Source organism: Bos indicus, chromosome 1 (genome assembly GCF_029378745.1).
Source record: "Bos indicus isolate NIAB-ARS_2022 breed Sahiwal x Tharparkar chromosome 1, NIAB-ARS_B.indTharparkar_mat_pri_1.0, whole genome shotgun sequence".
NCBI classification, from domain to species: domain Eukaryota; kingdom Metazoa; phylum Chordata; class Mammalia; order Artiodactyla; family Bovidae; genus Bos; species Bos indicus.
In genome coordinates, this window is record NC_091760.1 from 66,525,404 (window position 1) to 66,546,624 (window position 21,221).

The 21,221-nt window shown below is 37.5% G+C and overlaps 1 protein-coding gene across 4 annotated transcripts in view; it reads left to right on the forward strand.

Annotated features, from left to right (window-relative positions):
- STXBP5L (syntaxin binding protein 5L) overlaps positions 1 to 21,221 on the forward strand; it is a 321,677-nt gene that overhangs the window by 291,929 nt on the left and 8,527 nt on the right. For all 4 annotated transcript variants that reach the window (XM_070788639.1, XM_070788654.1, XM_070788646.1 and 1 more), the window contains 4 exons: positions 622 to 861; positions 13,136 to 13,496; positions 17,424 to 17,589; positions 20,151 to 20,262. In XM_070788639.1, the coding sequence (XP_070644740.1) occupies positions 622 to 861; positions 13,136 to 13,496; positions 17,424 to 17,589; positions 20,151 to 20,262 (879 nt within the window). The remainder of the gene's footprint in view (positions 1 to 621; positions 862 to 13,135; positions 13,497 to 17,423; positions 17,590 to 20,150; positions 20,263 to 21,221) is intronic.

Genomic DNA, 21,221 nt, shown 5'->3' on the forward strand with positions numbered 1-21,221 from the left:
GTATTTAGTCATTGGCAAAGCCAAAACTGGATTTAGATTCAAGGTAGGCAGCTTATAACTAGTTCAGGGAGATATCATTTGTTCAATGTTATATAAATAGTTTAATATTTACAACTGAAATTACTTCAAACATAGCAAAATTAAAGGAATGTATTTACCACAGAACATACATGACCCTTCAGGTAAGTAGCCACAATGTTGTCAGTATATGGGAATTGTCAAGAAGTCATTAGGAATACTTTCAGTAATTGAGAGAACGGAGAGAAGCATAATTAAAACTGTACTAGAAATTCTTGTAATCTTAACTATTTAAACATTTTTTCTAAATTAGAGAATTTCAACCAACTTGTGAGGTAAGGTAGAGAAAAAAACAAAACAGTGGACTGCAGCTCTGCAGATTCAAGGCTAGTCCCAGCTCTGCCTGAGTTTATGATTTATACTTCTGGGCTTTTCTTCATCTTCAAAATAAGCTGGTGAACTGCATAAGCTGCCTTCCAGATCAGTTAACACAGAATCAAATTCTACTTCTCCCTCATCATTTTGGTTTTCATGCAGTAAGTCTGACTTCACTTGTTCTGGAAACACACTAAAACTTAATTTTTTGTTTTTAAATTTCCATAGAAAGTCGAGAAAATTCCTATAATCGTTCTAGGAGCTCTAGCATCTCCAGCATTGACAAAGATTCTAAAGAAGCGATTACAGCACTGTACTTCATGGAGTCCTTTGCTCGGAAAAATGACTCTACCATCTCCCCTTGTTTGTTTGTTGGAACTAGTCTGGGAATGGTGTTAATCATCTCCCTAAACCTACCTTCAGCAGATGAACAAAGATTTACAGAGCCGGTCATGGTCCTGCCAAGTGGTAAGAGTTTTCATTTATTCCTTCACTGCTACTTTTTCAAATTTATATAAATGTTTTGTAAAACATTTAACTTGTTTTGCTCTGGAGCAAAGATTTACATATTCTGGATATTAGAAACTATTGAGAACTTTATAAACCATATACTGTCTCAACTATTGTAGTTTACTTTCCTGCATGGCAAAAATTGTCAACCATTTCTATGGTAGTAATCTGGAATTCCCAACCTAAATGGTGCCTTGGGAAATAAGTTTCTGAAAAGCATTTATGAAAGCCTTAAGGCAAAAGTTTAAATTTTTTTTTAATTTTTAATTTTATTTTTTAACTTTACAATATGAATTGAAGCATTTATCTAATGTTCCATGCCAGATCAGAGCCTATGAGTGTTTTACATCATCCCTAAAGAACTCAGATGATTAAACTAGAAGCATTCTGACTTGAGCTGGCTTTCTAAATTCTTTGATAATCTCTTCATCTTGTTTTGAAACCATGCCTCAAAATTTCTTCCATTTTTATTGTAGTACCTAGAGAATTTGACCCCAGTTATGAGTATTGCTGCTAAAGTATATGTCTAAAGTATATGTCTGCTAAAGTATATGTCTTCCTACTTTTTCCCTCTTGAAGAGACATGATTCCTTCTGTTACTCCTTTGAGTATTTTAAAATTTATTCTTATCAATAACTTTTACTCTTTTCCATATATGAAAAAACTATCTGAAAAACATTTCTAAAGTAAAAATAATTTTATTAATATATAGAATAAGGGATTTCATTTTAAAAGAATATATATGGCATGATAGGTTAGATAGAGTTGTGTTTTCTTTGTTAACTGGAATGCTAAATTCATATAGATGGATTGTTACTGTGGGAAGAATATTCAGCTCTCTACTAGTGAGGCAAATTCAGATAAATGTATTGTGTGTGTGTGTGGCCTAAACAACACGAGTTTATTTTCTCACACTTCTGGAGGCTAGAGGACCAAGATTAAGGTGCTGGCAGGCCTGGTTTCTTCTGAGGCCTCTGTCCTTGGCTTGCAGTTGGCCACACTCTCACATGACTGTCTCTTTGTGTGCTTGTACCTCTGGTGTTTCCTAATCTCTTAGAAAGACCTTTGGATGAGGGCTCACCCTATCAGGCTCATTTTAGCTTAATCACCTCTTTAAAGGCTTTGTCTCAAATATGATCACATTCTGAGGAACTGGGGTGTAGGCCTTCAATGCATGAATTTGATAAAGGGAGGAGGGGAAAAGATCCAGCTCATAAAATGCACTGTATTTTAAAAGTTACTCATTAGCACCACTATATTTTAATTATAAACATATTTCACAGTAAGAAAACGTCTTTTACTGTATTCCTTATTTTAAGGAAATAGGAATAATTCTCTTATGATTGAGAGAGAGCCAGACCAGTAAGGTCATAATGATTTTTTAAGTTTTAGTTCAATCCATTTTTTAACTCAATACATTTTTATACAGATTAGATATCTAATACATGGCATGTATTCCTCAAATATTTAAAGGTAAAAATCAAACCCCTGTATACACAAGCGTACAACTGTGAGTGAAAGACAATTTTCTAGTAAGAGATATTCTAAAAAATATGGTTTTCTATGCCACAAGCATGGAAATAAACAAGTCTCTGGAACTAATTTAATGAATCAGTACCATAGGAAAGGTCTTCAACATTCTTAGCAAATAGACTTAAAATGATGGGAAAATACAAAGTGAGTAGAGATTTAACTTAATATTTGGGCATCTGGTTCATAAATATTTGCAAACCTCCTTAAAGAGAGATAATGGGAAGCTATCTTCTCCAAGTTTCTACGCCAGCCTTCTTTCAAGACTTTGGTTATTATATCAGCGTCATTTTATCACGTTAACAAATGCACCATGAACACACAAGGTGCTGGTAACAGAGCAGAGGACAGAGGGCGTGTGGGAACGCTCTCTACCACATGCTCGATTTTCTGTAAAACCTAAGACTGCTCTAAGAAAAATTAAGTCTACGAACTTAAAAAAGCAGTACCTGTAAGGCAGAAAACTGAGTCCAGGTTCAGATTTGTTTTATAGTTAACCACTGAAAGAGAAAAAGCCTAATTGGAAGACATAATTTATGACAATAAAAAGAAAAAGGATGGAGTTCCAGAGAAGACAGAAAGCCAATTCAGATTTAAAGTAGAAAACCCATCCTCTCCTCCCTCACATCCCACTTCCTGACTCCGTCTTCACCTTCTTCCTAGTATCTACTCTGCATCACATCCCTGTTCCACTCATCTCTGTCCTATTGTAGTGCTCTAGATTATGGGAACCATTTTAAAAGGTGTGGAATTAGAGGCATTTCCCTCTTTCATAGTCAGTGCTAAAGTGGGTGACATGCTTTTAGACCCTGAATGGGTTTTCCTGTCAAAACACTGTTAAATTACCTTTTATCAGATGGCCTAGAAAAATTTCTGAGTCTAGCAATTTCCTGAAAATACAATCCATTTTGAAATTTATTCATCCATTTTTTTCAACATATGTTTCCCAAGCTCATACTAATTAATTAGGCATTGGGCATGCAATAGTGATCAGGACACAATGATTTTTATTCTCAGATTATTTGCAGGGAAGAACAAAAGTAACCAAAAAATTACAATTAGGGAAGTAAACAATACTGTGGTAGCATGGGAGGGGGATTTGGGGAAGACCTCTCTCACAAAGCCTCTGTCTGAAGTGGGAACAGGTTTAGAAGGGAGCTCTGCCCAGTGCTGATATTTAAGAGAAATTCAGAAAAGCATAAAAAACCTAGAGGTAGCACAGCTGAGTCAGTTCTAATGAAGTGGAAGAACTAGAGCCTATAATACAGAATGAAGTAAGTCAGAGAAAAACAAGTATCATATATCAACGTGTATGTATGGAATCTAGCTGAAGATGGTACTGATGAACCTATTTGCAGGGCAGCAGTGGAGACGTAGAGAACAGACTTGTGGACCCAGCAGGGGCAAGAGAGAATGGGACAAACTGAGCGAGTAGCATGGAGGCATATACATCACCATATGTAAAGTAGATAGCCAGTGGGAATTTGCCATATGACTTAGGGAGCTCAAACCATTGCTCTGTGACAACCTAGAGAGGTGGGATGGAGTGGGGCATGGAGGGAGGCTCTAGAGGGAGGAAGGGAAAATATTTATACCTATGGCTGATTCATGTTGATGTATGGCAGAAACCAACACAATATTGTAAAGCAATTATCCCCTAATTAAAAATAAACAGATTTTTAAAAGGAGACCAAAAAAAGAACAACAACAACCTAGCGGGTAAAAAGAGCATGACATAGCTACAACTTAGAGCTATAATGGTGCTGAGGCTGGAAAAACAGGCAGGGGAATAGAGGATCTTAAGACCACAATAAGGAGCTGAAGAGACTTCCTAGATCTCTGGGGATTTGTTGTTGTGTACAAAGATTATGATATGGTATGCTTTTTTTATCTAAAATACTGGTGTTTAAATTTTGTAATTGTAAAAAAAAAAAATTATAATTGTAAAAACACCAAATACAGAGGAAGAAGGTAAATGAAAATTCTTCCACGAGCAAACTCTTCCCCCGTCTGTCCCATCTCCACCCCCCATACTTTTGCCCCTAGGAATTTTACTCTCCAACAGTAATTCTGTGAGGATTTGCAGAGATTCTAACTTCAAAGCTCCTTTATTGAAGTATAATTGACATACAAAAAATATACATATTTATTGTATGCAACTTGATGAGTCTGGAGATAAGTAAACATCCATGAAACTATGACCACAATCTATGCCATAAACATATTCATCACTTCCAACAGCTTCCTACCCCTGTAATTTTGAGACTCATTTTAAATTTATCTCATTTCTATGTAATGCTTTGTGCTACCTAACAAATTATTCTGTAATTATCAATTCTGCCACATGACGTGCCTATCACTGATTTGTTAAAAAAAAAAAAAATTATTTTCATGCTTCAATATCAAACTCAAACTCATGATTAAACTGAAGAGTCTCCATAATAAATTCATTCTCTTTACCCCTGAACTGTTTTTTTTTTTGTTGTTTCTATTCTCCCCATTTCTGTTACTAGTTCCACAATACTTAATGACTTCCATCACTTCCATTTCTTTTACTTACTCTGATTCCTTTTACTTACTCTGCCTCTGTACTGGTCTTAATTCCAGTATTGTCTTCATCTCCTGATTTTTATGCACCATATTCTGATACCTTCACTTATCCATAGAAGCAATTTCTTGGAAATCCCAGCCTTGTTCTACCTCTTTAATCTGATTTCCTGCTACTTTCCAGCACCAGTTCCCTGGTCCAGCCAGTCTTATTTCTTCTCATTTCTCTTTGCCACCTGTCAATCATCTATCATTGTTAGATGTCATATGAACTTTTATATTTGTTGTCAAAATTTTGGAAAACTTGTATCAAGTTTCTTGGGAGCTATAAGATTTGAAGGAATTAGAATAATTTTCTACAGACTAGCTTTTAGCTCCATCCATTTTAAATTTCAAATCTTGTTTGTTCTACGTTATTTGTTTCTATTGTTGACATAATATATAATTTGTAATATGCTCTTCAGCCCCGCACTTTCATGTCAGATTAATGCTGAGTTGTATCACGGTAGTAGGAGCTTTCCTGCGAGCCATCGCTATACCTAGACACGGTAGTGACAGTGAATCATCTATTAATACATAAATCTACTAAACTCAAACTAAATGTATCTCCATCTTTTTTGCTCTTTTCGTATACTGAGGATATGACTAACTTACTAATTCAGTTTTTGATTATGTATTATATAAGCTTAGATATGTTTTCATATGTATATTCTCAACACTGTAAAAGTATGCCAGAGATTATCTTCTTACCTTTTTAACTGTTATTTTTCTTACCATATTCTTGTTTTGTCCTTTGCCTGCCGACAGAAATATCTCATAGACTTACCCTCTACTCTAGACTTCCTAGTCTACTCCCTATGTCAGACTTACTTGCCAGCATTTAATTCCTTTAAAATCCAGCTATCTGATGAAGAACAATTAAATTAATTTATGCAAACATACAAATGAACAAATGTGCTCTCGAGATATAGTATGAAGCTAGTTAATAGGCTTTGGAAATTAGTTAAAATGAGAAGGATATATGGTTTTTAATCTCAAGTCTAAACCTTGATAAGAAATTTCATCACCTGATTTCTGTGCACCATATTCAGTTAGGGCCTTTCCATATAAGACATATATATTTTAAACATATTTGTGAAATTCATACATTGTATCTTACAAACTTCATTAAAAATAGATACCATAAAAATATAGTTCAAATGTAATGATTGTATTTGACTGAACAAGTAAAATCACAGACTAATACAGAAAAATAAACATACTCTCCACTTGCAGCAGCTGTTTGTTGTTTACAGTTCCTGTTACTAGTTATACTGAATGTGTTTATAGCAATTCTATTTTTCCCAAAGTAAATGTACTGTCACTTGAAACTGCTGAGTATAAAGTATGAAATCTGAGTCTTTAACAGCTAGACACATGGAACTACTAAGATTTTTAGATATTAAAAAAGCAAAATAAAATGCTCTCCAAAAACAAATGAAATCTCACATACCATTGTGTCACATGCTGTTGTCATGAATTCAAACTTTTTCTGGAATTTCTTTTATGGAGAGATTAAAAGAACATCTCTCTTTGTGAAAATCGAATGATCTAGATATATAGTTCTTTATAATACAGTAGGATAACCTAGAAGAAATGGATAAACTCCTAACGACATACAAATATCAAGACTGAATCATGAAGAAATAGAAACTCTGAATAGACCTGTAACTAATAAGGATATTTGATCAGTAATAATAATAAAAAAAACTCTCAACAAAGAAAAGCCCACTTCTCTTTTTTAAAGGACTTTTTTCACATTAACTTATCTTGGTTGTCTGGACAACAAATTCTCATCAACAATATGGAAATGTGAACTAAAGCACTAAATCACTGCATTTTAGAGTGACAGAGCACCTAGAGATTTATTCTAGAAGCCATCACGTTAATCTCTGTCAGAACCACTTGAAGGGTTACAGCACAGATTGTAACACTCTGGCTCCATTCCCAGAGTTTCTAATTCAGCTGGTCTGGGTTGGTGTCTGAGAATTGTTTAACAAGCCACAAGTGATACTAATACAAATGCAGTTTTGCATGCTGGGATGAAAAAACAACAGCCCTTCCTCCTCCTGGGTTTTTCCTTTGTGTCTCCTCCTCCTTTACTTTCACACAACTAACACACTCACAACACTTCTGACACCAGATAAGTGGAGGCCTTCTCCACAAACAAGTCTGAGATACCAGCTGAGTATTCCACAGTTTGACTGAATTTGGACACTGTCCACATGGAGATGGCCCCACAGGGTAATGGCTCTGTAACCCCCGCCTTCAGATGCCAATACCAAGACAAGTCAAGGTTGTCACCTATTCTTCTGACCAAGACCTGAGGCTTCCACAGCCCCCTTCTCCAGTTCAATCAGTTTTCTAGAGCCACTCACAGAACCTCAGAAAAACTTTTACTTACTGTTTAGCAGTTTCTTATAACAGGATATAGCTGAACATCTGATGGGAGATGCATAGGGCAAGGAATGTAGGGAGGTACATGAAGCTACCTCTTCCATGCCTTCTCCAGGAGTGTCACTCTCCCCACACTGCTACCTGCTCCTTAACCCGGAAGCTCTTCAAACCACCACCACCCCACCTTTGGGTTTTTAATATGGTTTCCTTACACAGATGTGATTAATTAAACCAATGGTGATTGAATTCAATCTCCAGCTTGTCTCTGTGCCCCAGAGGTGGCGGTAGGGCTGAAAGTGTTAACCTTCTAATCACCTGGTTGGTTCCCCTGGCAACCAGTACCCAACCTTAGGTGAGACTCCAAAATCACCTTATTAACATAATGAAAGACACCTGTATTGTTCTTGTCAGGCAATTCCAAGGATTTTAGGAGCACTATACCAGAAACAGGGACAAAGACCAAATACATACTCACCATAAATCATAACATCATGCATATATAATATGGTTAATCACAATCCTGGTTCCTAAATTTAATTCTGTTTGCCAGGTGGCTCAATGGTAAAGAATCAGCCTGCCAGTGAAGGAGATACAGGAGACATAGGTTTGATCCCTCAGTCGGGATGATCCCCTGGAGAAGGAAATGGCAACCCACTTCAGTATTCTTGCTTGGAAAATACTATGGACAGAGGAGCCTGGCAGGCTGCAGTCCATGGAGTCACAGAGAGTACGACATGTCTGAGTGACTGAGTGCACACACACAAACATACACTTTATTTCTATACCTGTGTAGCTGAATACGGCTGGAGAAAAATAATCAGACTAAACAGTCTCATTTTGAAATAAATCATCAACAACCTCTGGTGGGTTCCTGTGCTGCTGGGGAGTCATACTATAATACTCTAGTCTTCTCTCCACCCTTAACAATTACATACTTTCTCCACTCTCCTCAGAGCTTTAATACCTTCTCCACTGTTTTCAATCTCAGCAATGACCATGTCTTCTTTCATTGAGAAAACAATCAGATGAGAACTGCAGCAGCTGCCACCATCACCAAGATTGCTACCTTCTTTCCTATTATTGTGACTAAGCTGTGTAAACTCCTGACTTGGTGAACATCTCCACTTATACACTAGATTCTATTCCCTTTCACCTACACAAGAAAGTCAATCCAGCAATTTTCCTGTTTCCTTTATATATTTATCTATTAGATCAGCATACAAACATGCTGTTATTTCTCCCACTAAAAGAGAAAAATCGTCCTTGAATCTTTGCTCCTACAAATGCCCCATTTCACTGTTTTTGTCTTTAGTGCAAGATTCCTTGAAATATTCAAGGAATACTATTGTTATATTCATTATTTTCAGTTTTATTCTCCCATTCTCTTGAGTGCATTCTGATCAAACTTTCTCTCACACCAATCAACAAAAGCCTCTACAGAGGTCATCACTGACCTCATTGCTAAATTCAATTCTCAAGTCACATCTCACCTGAAATAGCAGCAGCTTACTGCACAGCTTACCATTATCCCTACCTTGTAACATTTCACTTTTCGCTTAGATTCCAGGATACGTTATTTACCCAGTTTTCTCCCTACCTCTATAGCTATTCCTTCTCAGTCCCCCTTTACTAGTTCCTCTACATTTCACTGGACTTAAAATCAGCACGCTCAAAGACAGAGTCCTTGAATCCTTCCTGTTTTCTGTTTATATCCAAGCCCTACATGAAATCAGCCAGCCTTACTACTATAAATGCCACTTGTAATCTCGTGGGTCATATATTTATATTTATAGTCTGGGTCCATCCACAAATTCCTGATACAGGTGTCCAATTATTTGACAGCCACTTGGATCTAATAGGGCTTCCCTGGTGGCTCAGATGGTAAAGAATCTGCCCGCAATGCAGGAGACCCACGTTCGATCCCTGGATCAAGAAGATCCCCTGGAGAAGGGAATGGCAACCCACTCCAGTATTCTTGCCTGGAGAATGCCATGGAAAGAAGCCTGGCGGGCTACAGTCCATGGACTTGCAAAGAGTTGGACTGAGCAACTTACATTTTCACTTTTCACTTTTGGATCTAATAAGTATTTCAAACTTATGTCCCAAACTGAGTTCCTAATATTCCTTTGCTGTCTTCCAGAGTCTTTCCATATCTATTAATGACAATTCCATCCTTCCAGTTTCTCAGGTCAAAATAAATACTTGTTGATTGAATGATAAAGATTTTAGTGGGAAAGACTGATAATTTGGAAAGCTAGAGTAAGGCACACTTCTAGCCAGTAAGACCTCTTTTAAGTGGAAAATCCTCATTAGTTATCTGTGAATTATTTACTATAGACTGAACTGTTGCCAGGAGAAATATCAATAACCTCAGATATGCAGATGATACCACCATTATGGCAGAAAGTGAAGAGGTACTAAAAAGCTTCTTCATGAAAGTGAGAGGAGAGTGAAAAAGTTGGCTTAAAGCTAAACATTACGAAACGAAGATCATGGCATCTGGTCCCATCACTTCATGGCAAATAGATGGGGAAACAGTGGAAATAGTGTCAGACTTTATTTTTCTGGGCTCCAAAATCACTGCAGATGGTGATTACAGCCATGAAATTAAAAGACGCTTACTCCTTGGCAGGAAAGTTATGACCAACCTAGATAGCATATTCAAAAGCAGAGACATTACTTTGCCAACAAAGGTCCGTCTAGTCAAGGCTATGGTTTTTCCTGTGGTCATGTATGGATGTGAGAGTTGGACTGTGAAGAAGGCTGAGCGCAGAAGAATTGATGCTTTTGAACTGTGGTGTTGGGGAAGACTCTTGAGAGTCCCTTGGACTGCAAGGAGATCCAGCCAGTCCACTCTGAAGGAGATCAGCTCTGGGTGTTCTTCGGAAGGAATGATGCTGAAGCTGAAACTCCAGTACTTTGGCCACCTCATGTGAAGAGTTGTCTCACTGGAAAAGACTCTGATGCTGGGAGGGATTGGGGGCAGGAGGAGAAGGGGATGACAGAGGATGAGATGGCTGGATGGCATCACTGACTCTATGGACCTGAGTTTGAGTAAACTCCGGGAGTTGGTGATGGGACAGGGAGGCCCATGAATCGCGTGCTGCAATTCATGGGGTCGCAAAGAGTCGGACACGACTGAGCGACTGAACTGAACTGTTAACATTTTATTACAGAAGTTCGTAAATTTAAGCTTCCTGTAATGTGCATTTCTAAAATAGTTTGTAATTCTGACTTGATTAAGCTTTTTTTTTTTTTTAAGTTAGAAAAGACTAAAGACAGAATCATAAGATTAATAATACAGTGGTGGGATTCTCAGGTGGCTCAGTGGTACCAAAGCAGGAGCCACAGGAGACTTGGGTTCAATCCCTGGGTCAGGAAGGTCCTCTGGAGGAGGAAATGGCAACCTACTCCAGTATTCTTGCCTGGGAAATCCCATGAACAAGGAGCCTCGTGGACTACAGTCCATGGGGTTGCAAAGAGTCAGACACGACTAAGCACACACACAAACATGCACAGGGAAAACTTAAACCTTGTATAAAACTAATGAAAAGGATATAATCAGAGCATTCTTACCACAAATTAGGAAACAAAGCAGATATTTGGGCAAGGCAACTTATTAAGAAACAGTCATTTTGATACTGACAGCTTTGTAAGCATCAGGAGTAAAGAAAATGGCTTCCAAAATGTAGATTTCTTGTTTTTTTTTTTTTGTTTTTTTTTTTTAACCTATTTTGGGATATCTCTAAATTGAGGGTGTTGTTAATATATACTTCAGAAAGTTTTTCCATGCTATGCAGCAATGGAAATATGGAAGCTTTTTTTTTTTTTGGAATAGAAGGATCACTCCTAGATGAATTAATTAAATCATTCATCATAGCCCTTGGCAGACATTTTCCTCCTTGGTAGGTTGAGAGCTGGTCTTTCATACCTTGACCCTCAGATTACAGCACCTGAGCCCTTGCTCCCTTATCCCTGTCAGACATTTACAGGCTTCTTGGTTTTAAAAGTGGGTTTAAAAAACACAACTGAGATGTTAAAGCATCTAAACATGTTACTTTGAATTTTATAAATTTTTAATACTTAATAAAGTATTTTCTAAATGGAATGTATTTGTATAATACCCTTTCCAAGTCTCTGGTACATGTACACTCTTGAGGTATGGCAGCCTGGGATAGCTTCCTTATTCTTTCTACATGCGTGCTCAGTCACTCAATCGTGTCCAACTCTTTGCAATCCCATGGACTGTAGCCCTCCAGGTTCATCTGTGCAATTTTCCAGGCAACAATACTGGAGTGAGTTTCCGTGCCCTCCTCCATTACTCTCTACACAATGTCAAAGGACAAAGGAAAGAAAAGGCTGCTCAGGCACTGCTTAGGGAAGAGTCTGGAAGTGTCCAAAGGTCAATCTATCCCAAGTTACCTAAGTCTTTGCAGTATCCAATCTCTGGGACTGGTAAAAAATCACCCATAGGTAATAATCTGGCATGGATGTTCAACCTTGGAGAATCCAGGTGAGTAAACCATTTTTCTGTATCAAAGATGCATAAGCCTGAGTAAACACCAAATTCAGTTTGTTTTTTAAAAAATACAATCAAAATTGCTAGCATGAACTAGATATTTAAATTTCATGAAGTATTCTGAGTATTCATTTTCAGAAGAAGAAAAATAGTATTTTCTAGTGAATGAGTCTATAAAGAAATGGAATCAGATGGCATGATTATCTTTTCAGTTGAAGTTATTCAGTAAATTAAAATTATAAATTTTCTGAAATTTGTTTAAAAAAAAAAAAAAAAGTATTTTAATGAAGAAGGCAATGGCAACCCACTCCAGTACTCTTGCCTGGAAAATCCCATGGATGGAGGAGCCTGGTAGGCTGCAGTCCATGGGGTTGCTAGGAGTCATACACGACTGAGCCACTTCATTTTCACTTTCATGCATTGGAGAAGGAAATGGCAACCCACTCCAGTGTTCTTGCCTGGAGAATCCCAAGGACTGGGGAGTCTGGTGGGCTGCTGTCTATGGGGTCGCACAGAGTCGGACACGACTAAAGTGACTTAGCAGCAGCAGTATAGTATAGTGAAAGGATACTGCTGCTACTGCTAAGTTGCTTCAGTCGTGTCCGACTCTGTGCGACCCCATAGACGGCAGCCCACCAGGCACCCCCATCCCTGGGATTCTCCAGGCAAGAACACTGGAATGGGTTGCCATTTCCTTCTCCAATGCATGAAAGTGAAAAGTGAAAGTGAAGTCGCTCAGTCATGTCCAGCTCTTCGCGACCCCACGGACTGCAGCCTTCCAGGCTCCTCCGTCCTTGGGATTTTCCAGGTAAGAGTACTGGAGTGGGGTGCCATTGCCTTCTGCTGAAAGGATACTGGATTAGGAATTAGGAAACTTGAGTTCCAGTCCAGGCTCAGTCACTAATTTGTTATGTGTCTTGGCCCAAAACTCATCATCTTCCTGGATCTGTTTTCCTATTAATATAATGAAAGGATTTGATGAGTTGATTTCTTAGGACTCCTTTTAGCATTTACTCATTATGATTCAAAGTTATCGCAGCTGATAAATTCACAAATCTACTGATTTATGTGTAATACGGCAATATTATGACACTATAAATATAAATTATAATATAAAAGAAAAAATTTATCACCCACAGATGAATAGCACCTGTTTTAGAAAGAATTTCATGTGCCAGTGACGTGGAATTGTTTTTATAGGTACATTCCTCTCATTGAAAGGAGCTGTCCTAACATTCTCCTGTATGGACCGAACTGGTGGGTTAATGCAACCACCATATGAAGTTTGGAGGGATCCAAACAACATAGACGAAAATGAGAAATCCTGGAGAAGGAAACTGGTCATGAACTGCCCCTCTCCATCCCAAGAAATAGGAGATCATCAGTACACAATAATCTGTTCAGAGAAACAAGCTAAAGTCTTCTCACTGCCTTCTCAGACCTGCCTCTATGTTCATAACATCACAGAAACATCTTTTATACTGCAAGCAGATGTGGTGGTCATGTGTAACAGTGCCTGCTTGGCATGCTTTTGTGCCAATGGGCATATCATGATAATGAGGTATGTGCTGTCTTTATAAATTATCTGGTAATCATAACAGTGCAAACATGGTAAAATTATAAAAAGTATATGTGTAACATGCAAGATAAATTAAGAAGCAACCTGAGATCATTGTTTCATTATGTTTGTGAATGTTTTATTGCTCAAAAATTTGAGGAGAGTTGGAGTTTATTTTAGGTTTTGTTTGCTAAAAACGCTTTGCATTGTGAATGAAATATATGTTAACTGCCATCAAGGAATCCAAGGAAAGAGTGATTCTCCAGTCATTCACACATTCATTCAACATTTATTGAGCACCTATCTCCCAGATGCTATGCTGGGCACAGGATATATGAAGATGAATAAACCACAGGGAAAAGAAATGAACTGTTACCTTTACTATGTTTCATAGTACACACAAGAATTTTCTATACAGAATTTAACTTTATCCTTATAACTTCTCTAGGACATAGGAAATGAAGTATTATCTGCTTCCTCTATTTTACATGTTAATAAATTTGCCTGAGGTTGCAAGTTTAGGAAAAATTGAGATCAACACTGAAGAGTATACTAAAAATCATCCCTTTATTTGAACCTGCTGCAGGCTATACATTAAGAAATACACATGGAGGAAGAGTTTGGGGTGGACTTTTGAACTGAAGTCATAGCTATATTGAAGGCTAGGTAGAAACAGATGTGAGGGAATTTTTCTGAATGTAAAACTGATTGGTTGTGAAAGATAATGGAGGTCATTAAATCTCAGGATAAGAAGAGAACTTAAAGGTGAAAATTTTTTGTCATGAACTTGGATAACAGTGATGTCATTAATAGATAAGAAAGTCAGGAGAATTTGGAGAAAATAAGTCTGAGAATGAATACTTGGAATATGAGGTGCATATATGTCAGCTTGAATAAGTTTAGCAGGCAATTTACAGTCTAGACTCTTAAAAAATAGAGGTGGAAGATTCAGCTCTGGAAATCATCTATGTAAATGCATTAGTGAAAGTTTTGGCAGTGAATGAAATCATCAAAGATAGTATTAAAAAAGAGGAGAAAGAGACTTATCTGGGGACAAAAATTGAGGGAGGGGGATGCATATGAATACATCTATATAGTGCCAGAAAGAAAGAAAATCCAGCAAAGGAGATTGAGAAGCAGTCATGAGAGAGCTAGAAAAAGTATCACAGTAACATAACTTCATGAAAAGGATAGAAGAGTATAAAAAAAAAAAGAAAAAAAGGACAGATGACTACCAAAATGATGATCAAGAGTTAAAACAGAAAGATCAAAGAATTTGAGTACAAGAAAAGATACTAGATGTAGATATAAGTGATATTTGAGAAAACAAATCTTTGGAGCACAGTGAAGATAAGACTAAATTTCAAGGGAGGCAAGAATAAAGGCAGTGACACAGATCAGGAATTGACAAAACTATAACCCCACGCAATATCCACTCTACCCTCCACCCAATGTAATACTGTATAGCCTGCAAGCCAAAAATGGTTTTTACATTTTCAAATTGTTGAAAAAAGCAGAGAAGAATATTTCATGATATGTGGAAAGTATATGAAAGTCACATCTCAGTGTTCATAAAGGTTTGGGGAACACAACCACACCACTTGCTTATAGATTGCCCATAAGAAAGAGCGTGTACACAACAGGCAAGAGTTGAGTAGTTGTACCCGAGACCACATGGCCTACAAACCCTAAAATATTTACTATCTGACTCTTTAAAAAAAGGTTGCCAATTCCTGAGACAGAGTTCTTTTGGGAAATTTTGGTAAAAAGAGAGATGAGAGATAGGAAAGTAATTCAAGAGTGAAACTGGGGTTTTGAGAGTGTTTTTATTGTTATATTTTCTTTAATAGGGGAGACATGAGTAGAGGTAGTTAGTGGAGGAGACAGTTTTGAAAAAATAAAAACAATCATTTATAGTCTGCTTATTCTCTTATATGTTTCTTATTCTTTATCTGATTTCTTTTCTCAAATTCTTTTTAGAGATTTCTGATGAGGGCCATTCCAGTCTTGTTTGAAAATAATGACTTAACTCCTAGACATGCCTTAGTTTAGAAGGGAAAAAAAAATGTGTGTACACTCCCCTAAGCTCACATTTAGTCACTCAAAATTTTTCTTTTAAATTCAAAGACATTACAATATTGTCACAATTGAAATTTTAGCTTGATAGTGATTTTAGCTTGACAGTGATAGTGAGAATTCCAGAAAAAGATCTATTTCTGCTTCACTAACCATGCTAAAGCCTTTGACTGTGTGGATCACAACAAACAGTGGAAAATTCTTCAAAAGATAGGACTACCAAACCACCTTACCTGCCTCCTGAGAAACCTGTATGCTGGTCAAGAAGCAACAGTTAGAACCAGACATGAACTAGCAGATTGCTTCAAAATTGGGAAAGGAGTACGTCAAGGCGGTGTATTGTCACCCTGCTTACATGCAGAGTACATCATGAGAAATGGCACGCTGGATGAAGCACAAGCTGGAATCAAGACTGTGAGGAAAAAGATCAACAATCTCAGATATGCAGATGATAATGGCAAAGAGTGAAGAGGAACTAAAGAGGCTTTTGATGAAGGTGAAAGAGGAAAGTAAAAAAACTAGCTTAAAACTCAACATTCAAAAAACTAAGATCATAGCACCCAGTGCCATCACTTCATGGAAAATAGATGGGGAAAAAATGGGAACACTGGCAGATTTTATTTTCTTGGGCTCCAAAATCACTGTGGACAGTGACTGCAGCTATGAAATTAAAAGATGCTTGCTCATTGGAAGAAAAGCTATGACAAATCTAGACAGTATATTAAAAAGCAGAGACATCACTTTGCTAACAAAGGTCTGTATAGTCAAAGCTACGGTTTTTCCAGTAGTCATGTATGGATGTGAAAGTTGGACCATAAAGAAGGCTGAGTGCCTTAGAATTAACAGTTTCGAACTGTGGTGCTGGAAAAGACTCTTGAGAGTCCCTTGGACAGGAGGATATCAACACAGGCAATCCTAAAGGAAATCAATGCTGAATATTCATTGGAAGGACTGATGCTAAAGCTGAAGCTCCAATATTTTGACCACCCAATGGGAAGAGCTGACTCATTGGAAAAGATGCTGATGCTGGGAAAGATTGAGGGCAGGAGGAGGAGGAGGTGACAGGATGAGATGGTTGGATGGCATCACCAACTCAATAGAGATGAGTCTGAGCAGACTCCAGGAGATAGTGAAGGTCAGGGGAGCCTGGCGTGCTGCAGTCCAATAGGTTCCAAAGATTCAGAAACAACTGAGTGACTGAACAACAACAAAATACCCAATCAGTAAGACACCTGAGATGTAGTATTCATTTGGATGTGCAAATTCTGATCTATTGTGTATAACTAATTCTGTAACAGTCCCAGTCATTAATCACACCTTCAGTATAGGTGCCATAAGTCATAGGTGATTTTCATTTTCTGTGTATAGAGGAAGTAAAGGAATGGGGAGGAAAGCCACTCCATTCCCAGGCATAGTGAACTAGACACACATCAGTGTATAACCTCAGACCCAGGAATTTTGCCTTAAAAAGAGACAATGGAGCAAGTATGCAGGCAGCCACTTTCTAGTTATAGTGTTTCTGCCATAGTAAAAGATTACAACAGTAGGAACCTGTGAAATGCTGCACAAAGCATTTTGAAATTGCTGGCCAGTGCATTTAATCCAGCCTTCAAGGACATCTGCTAAGTATCTGTGTGGATTAAAATAGAGCTGTACCATAATTTTTTGTGAAAATGATTTTACATGAAGTTCTAGTTTACTACCATTGAGACTTCAAGAAGATAAAAAGAAACAACCATAAAATAGTAGTATAAAAATTACTGTTTTATGTAAAGATCATTATATTTTATATATAGAAATTAAAAGCTTCTAACAACTTGATATTGAAATGTGGATTTGGTTTTTTCCATTCAGCCTACCTAGTCTTCGCCCAATGTTAGATGTTAATTATCTGCCACTGACAGACATGCGGATAGCACGGACATTTTGTTTTACCAATGAAGGACAGGCATTATACCTCGTCTCTCCTACTGAAATTCAAAGGTTAACATACAGCCAAGAGATGTGTGATAATCTACAGGTAGGTCATTTATGAATAAACATTGAACGTAGTTGTAAAAAAGAGAATGAGAGAGAGGTCTAAAAGCTCAAATATTATTAGGCTAGACAATAAACATGCCTGCCCTAGAACATGTTTTGAATATATGTTCATCCTGGTGATGCTACCAAGTTCTACTGTGGTTCCAGATATACACAGAAAAAATAAATAAGAAAAAAGGGGACTTGGGAAGAATGTGGCGATCATATATATCAATGGTTGTTCTGTTTATTTCATTGTTTGTTTTGCCTACAATTCACAGTTAATAGACTTAAAAGAAACCTTAATTGTGGGCCATACAAAATAAATATATATCCTATAGGTTAGAAATGGGCATTTGCCTATGGTCATAGCAGTAAGCAGAGCTTAGAAACAAAATAAATGTAAAAGAATTTATTTAATCTTGGATAAGTAAATGTCATAAAATTTTAAAAGACATCCTAAGGATTTAATTGGTTTCTCTCCCTTATTTTAGAGAAAAGAAAACTAAAATTATTACAATATAGAGGTTCACAGTATAAGCTCTGAACTGTTTAAGCTGCATTTTGCCTACTGGTATAACTTTGGCTATTTTACTTAATCTACTTGTATGTTCTACCTCGTGTCCGACTCTTTGCGACCCTGTGGACTGTAGCCTATCAGGCTCCTCTGTCCATGGGATTTTCCAGGCAATAGTACTGGAGTGGATTGCCATTTCCTTCTTCAGGGGATCTTCCCAAACCAGGGATTGAACCCGGGTCTCCCACATTGTAGACAGACACTTTACTGTCTGAGCCACCAGAGAAGTCCTATGTTCTACCTTGAAGCATTACTGTGAGAATTAAGAAAGAATTCATGTAAAGCACTGAGAAGAATGCCTGGAACATACTAAGTTTTAAAAATAAATAATAATAAATGTTATTCAACATATATTTAAGTTTTTTATATGCCTAGTACTTGGCTGGGCTGTAGGAGTACAATCATAAACAAGATACAAGTCCCTACCTGCTAGTGTGGAAGGAGAGAGAAATAGATAACCACAATATTCTGGAAAATGGTTGTCTGTACATGGCTCTGCCAGTGCTAGAGAGACACATTAAGAGCGGACTGGGTTAATGGAGCGAAAGGGAAGGGGTGGTTAGAAAAAGGTTGTGAAGGATGAATAGGAGCTGTCCATAGGGAATAGATGGCTGGAGGTGGGAAAGGTAATAATATTCTTGACAGAGCAGAGGCATGTGAAAGCCCCAAGGTTCAGGAAACTGCTAAGAAAGTAGAGTTGGGAAGTGGAGAGAGTGAAGGAGTGCTGATGGAGACTTAGTCAAGAATAGAGCTTGGAACACCTTGTAAGCTCCTTAAGAAATCTGGCATTTATCCCCAGGGCAATAGGAAGTCATTGAAAAGGTTTAGCAAATTTGTTTATTAAAACTAATATTCTGGTTGCAGTATGACAATTTGTTTGGAAGACTTAAGGCTAAAAGTAGGGAGAACAATACGGAGGCATTATTTTTTAAATAATTAAGGCCAGAAATAATAGTGGCTTGAAATAAGACAGCCAACAGTGATAGAAAAAATTAGCATATTCAGTGACTATAAACTGTGATCGGTTGGATTGGAGGCTTATTAGATAGAGGAGTGAAGAAAAGGAAGTAATTAATAATTATTCCTGTATTTCTGGGTTGGGGAACTAAGTAGATGGTGTAGCCATTTCCAAAGAGAAGGGATTTGGGAGGAAAAGCATAGGTCTAGGAGTAGAGGTGAGGGCGGAAGATGATGACAGTCATCCTGCAAGTTCACACACAAGCTGATACTAGCTCACAGATCTGACTCTGGATTGAAGTTCCTCCAAATCCACGGTTCTCAAATTTTCATCTGCTTTAGAAAGACCAAGGGCTTCCCTGGAGCTCAGATGGTGGTGGTCTGCCCACATTGCAAGAGACCTGGGTTTGATCCCTGGGTTGGGAAGATCCCCTGGAGAAGGAAATGGCAGCCCACTCCAGGATTCTTGCCTGGAGAATCCCATGGACGGAGGAGCCTGGCAGGCTCCTTGGGGTCGCAAAGAGTTGGACTCAACTGAGCGACTAACACATACAGAAAGACCAAAATAAGTTAAAACATTTTATAGCAAGTTAAGTTAGAAAAAAGTTAGAACAAGTTATACATAGATAACCGGATTAGTATGTAAATAAAGTATGTAAATAAAAATGTAAATTATGATTAGTATGTTAATAAAGCCTGTGAATTCTGTAATCAGGATTAATCTGTAAATTAATCCTAGGGTGAATATTAGCTTCCTATGCTTTCTAACTGTAGAAGGAAGAAGACAAGAGGTCATAAAAGTGAATATTTTAAGATGCCAGTTCTTGGAGAAAGGAAAGGAAAGAAAGACGGTGGAGGAAAAAGTGCCAGAGAGAGAGGGAATTAGAAACTAAGCAAAAACTACCACGAAAATATATGGAGAACAGATTTTTCAGCATTTGCATGACGTGCTCTAACATGCCACCAGTTATCTTTTGATCTATTAATTTATCCTTAGTCTAATGCTTTTTTCTTTAAATTTGATATAGGACATGCTGGGAGATTTGTTTACTCCTATAGAGACACCAGAAGCTCAAAACAGAGGCTTTCTCAAGGGCCTGTTTGGTGGAAGTGGACAAACATTTGACAGAGAAGAGCTTTGTGAGTAAACTCCTGATTACAAACTGTACCAAAAAACAGACAACCTCTTTCTAGACTCTTTCTAGAGGGCTTTGCTTCTCTACCATGAAAATTATTTGTTTACCAAACATGAATAGAACTGGTCACTTTGTTTTAGAAACAGTTTAACAAAAATAGTACATGTAATTCATACAGATAATGAGTAAGCTAATAAATGTGTCATTTGCAGGTAGATCAGACCTGCAAGGCAAGGTGAAGGCACTTGGTTACTTAAATCTGAAAAAATGTTTTTGAATCTGCCTGCCTCTAACTACTTCTAGGAAACAAGTTCTTTATTCAGAATTCAAGGTTTACCAATGGTACAGAATACATCACTTAAAAAATATCTAGCAGAGACTCTGAAGAATCATCATCAAAACGCAGTAAAAAGGAACATTCTCAAAGAGAAATTAAGATTTTTCCAGATTCTCTTACCTACTGTGTGGTCTCTACAGGTCAAAACTCCTTTTTCCTTGAATTTTTAACTATGCAAAATATCTAGGTGCTTCCATAAAATGGACTATTATTCAGCTATAAAAGGTAATGACATTTGATACCTGCTAAACATGGATTACCCTTGAAAGCATCATGCTAAATTAAAGAAGGAAGACAAAAAGGCCACATATTGTATTATTCCTTTCGTACAAAATGTTCAGAATAGACAAATCCCTAGAGACAGAAAGTCAGCAGCTACCAGGGACCAGGGCAAGGAGGGACTAATGGGTACAGAACTTCTTTGGGTGATAAAAATGTTCTAAAATAGATAGTGGTGATAGTTGCACAAGTCTGAGAATCAGTTAAAAACTACTTAACTGTACACTTACAAAGGGTGAACTGAGGAATTCCCTGGAGGTACAATGGTTAGGACTAGGTGCTTTCACTGCTGTTACCAGGGTTTGATCCCTGGTCCGAACCTAATATCCCACAAGCTATGCACCGTA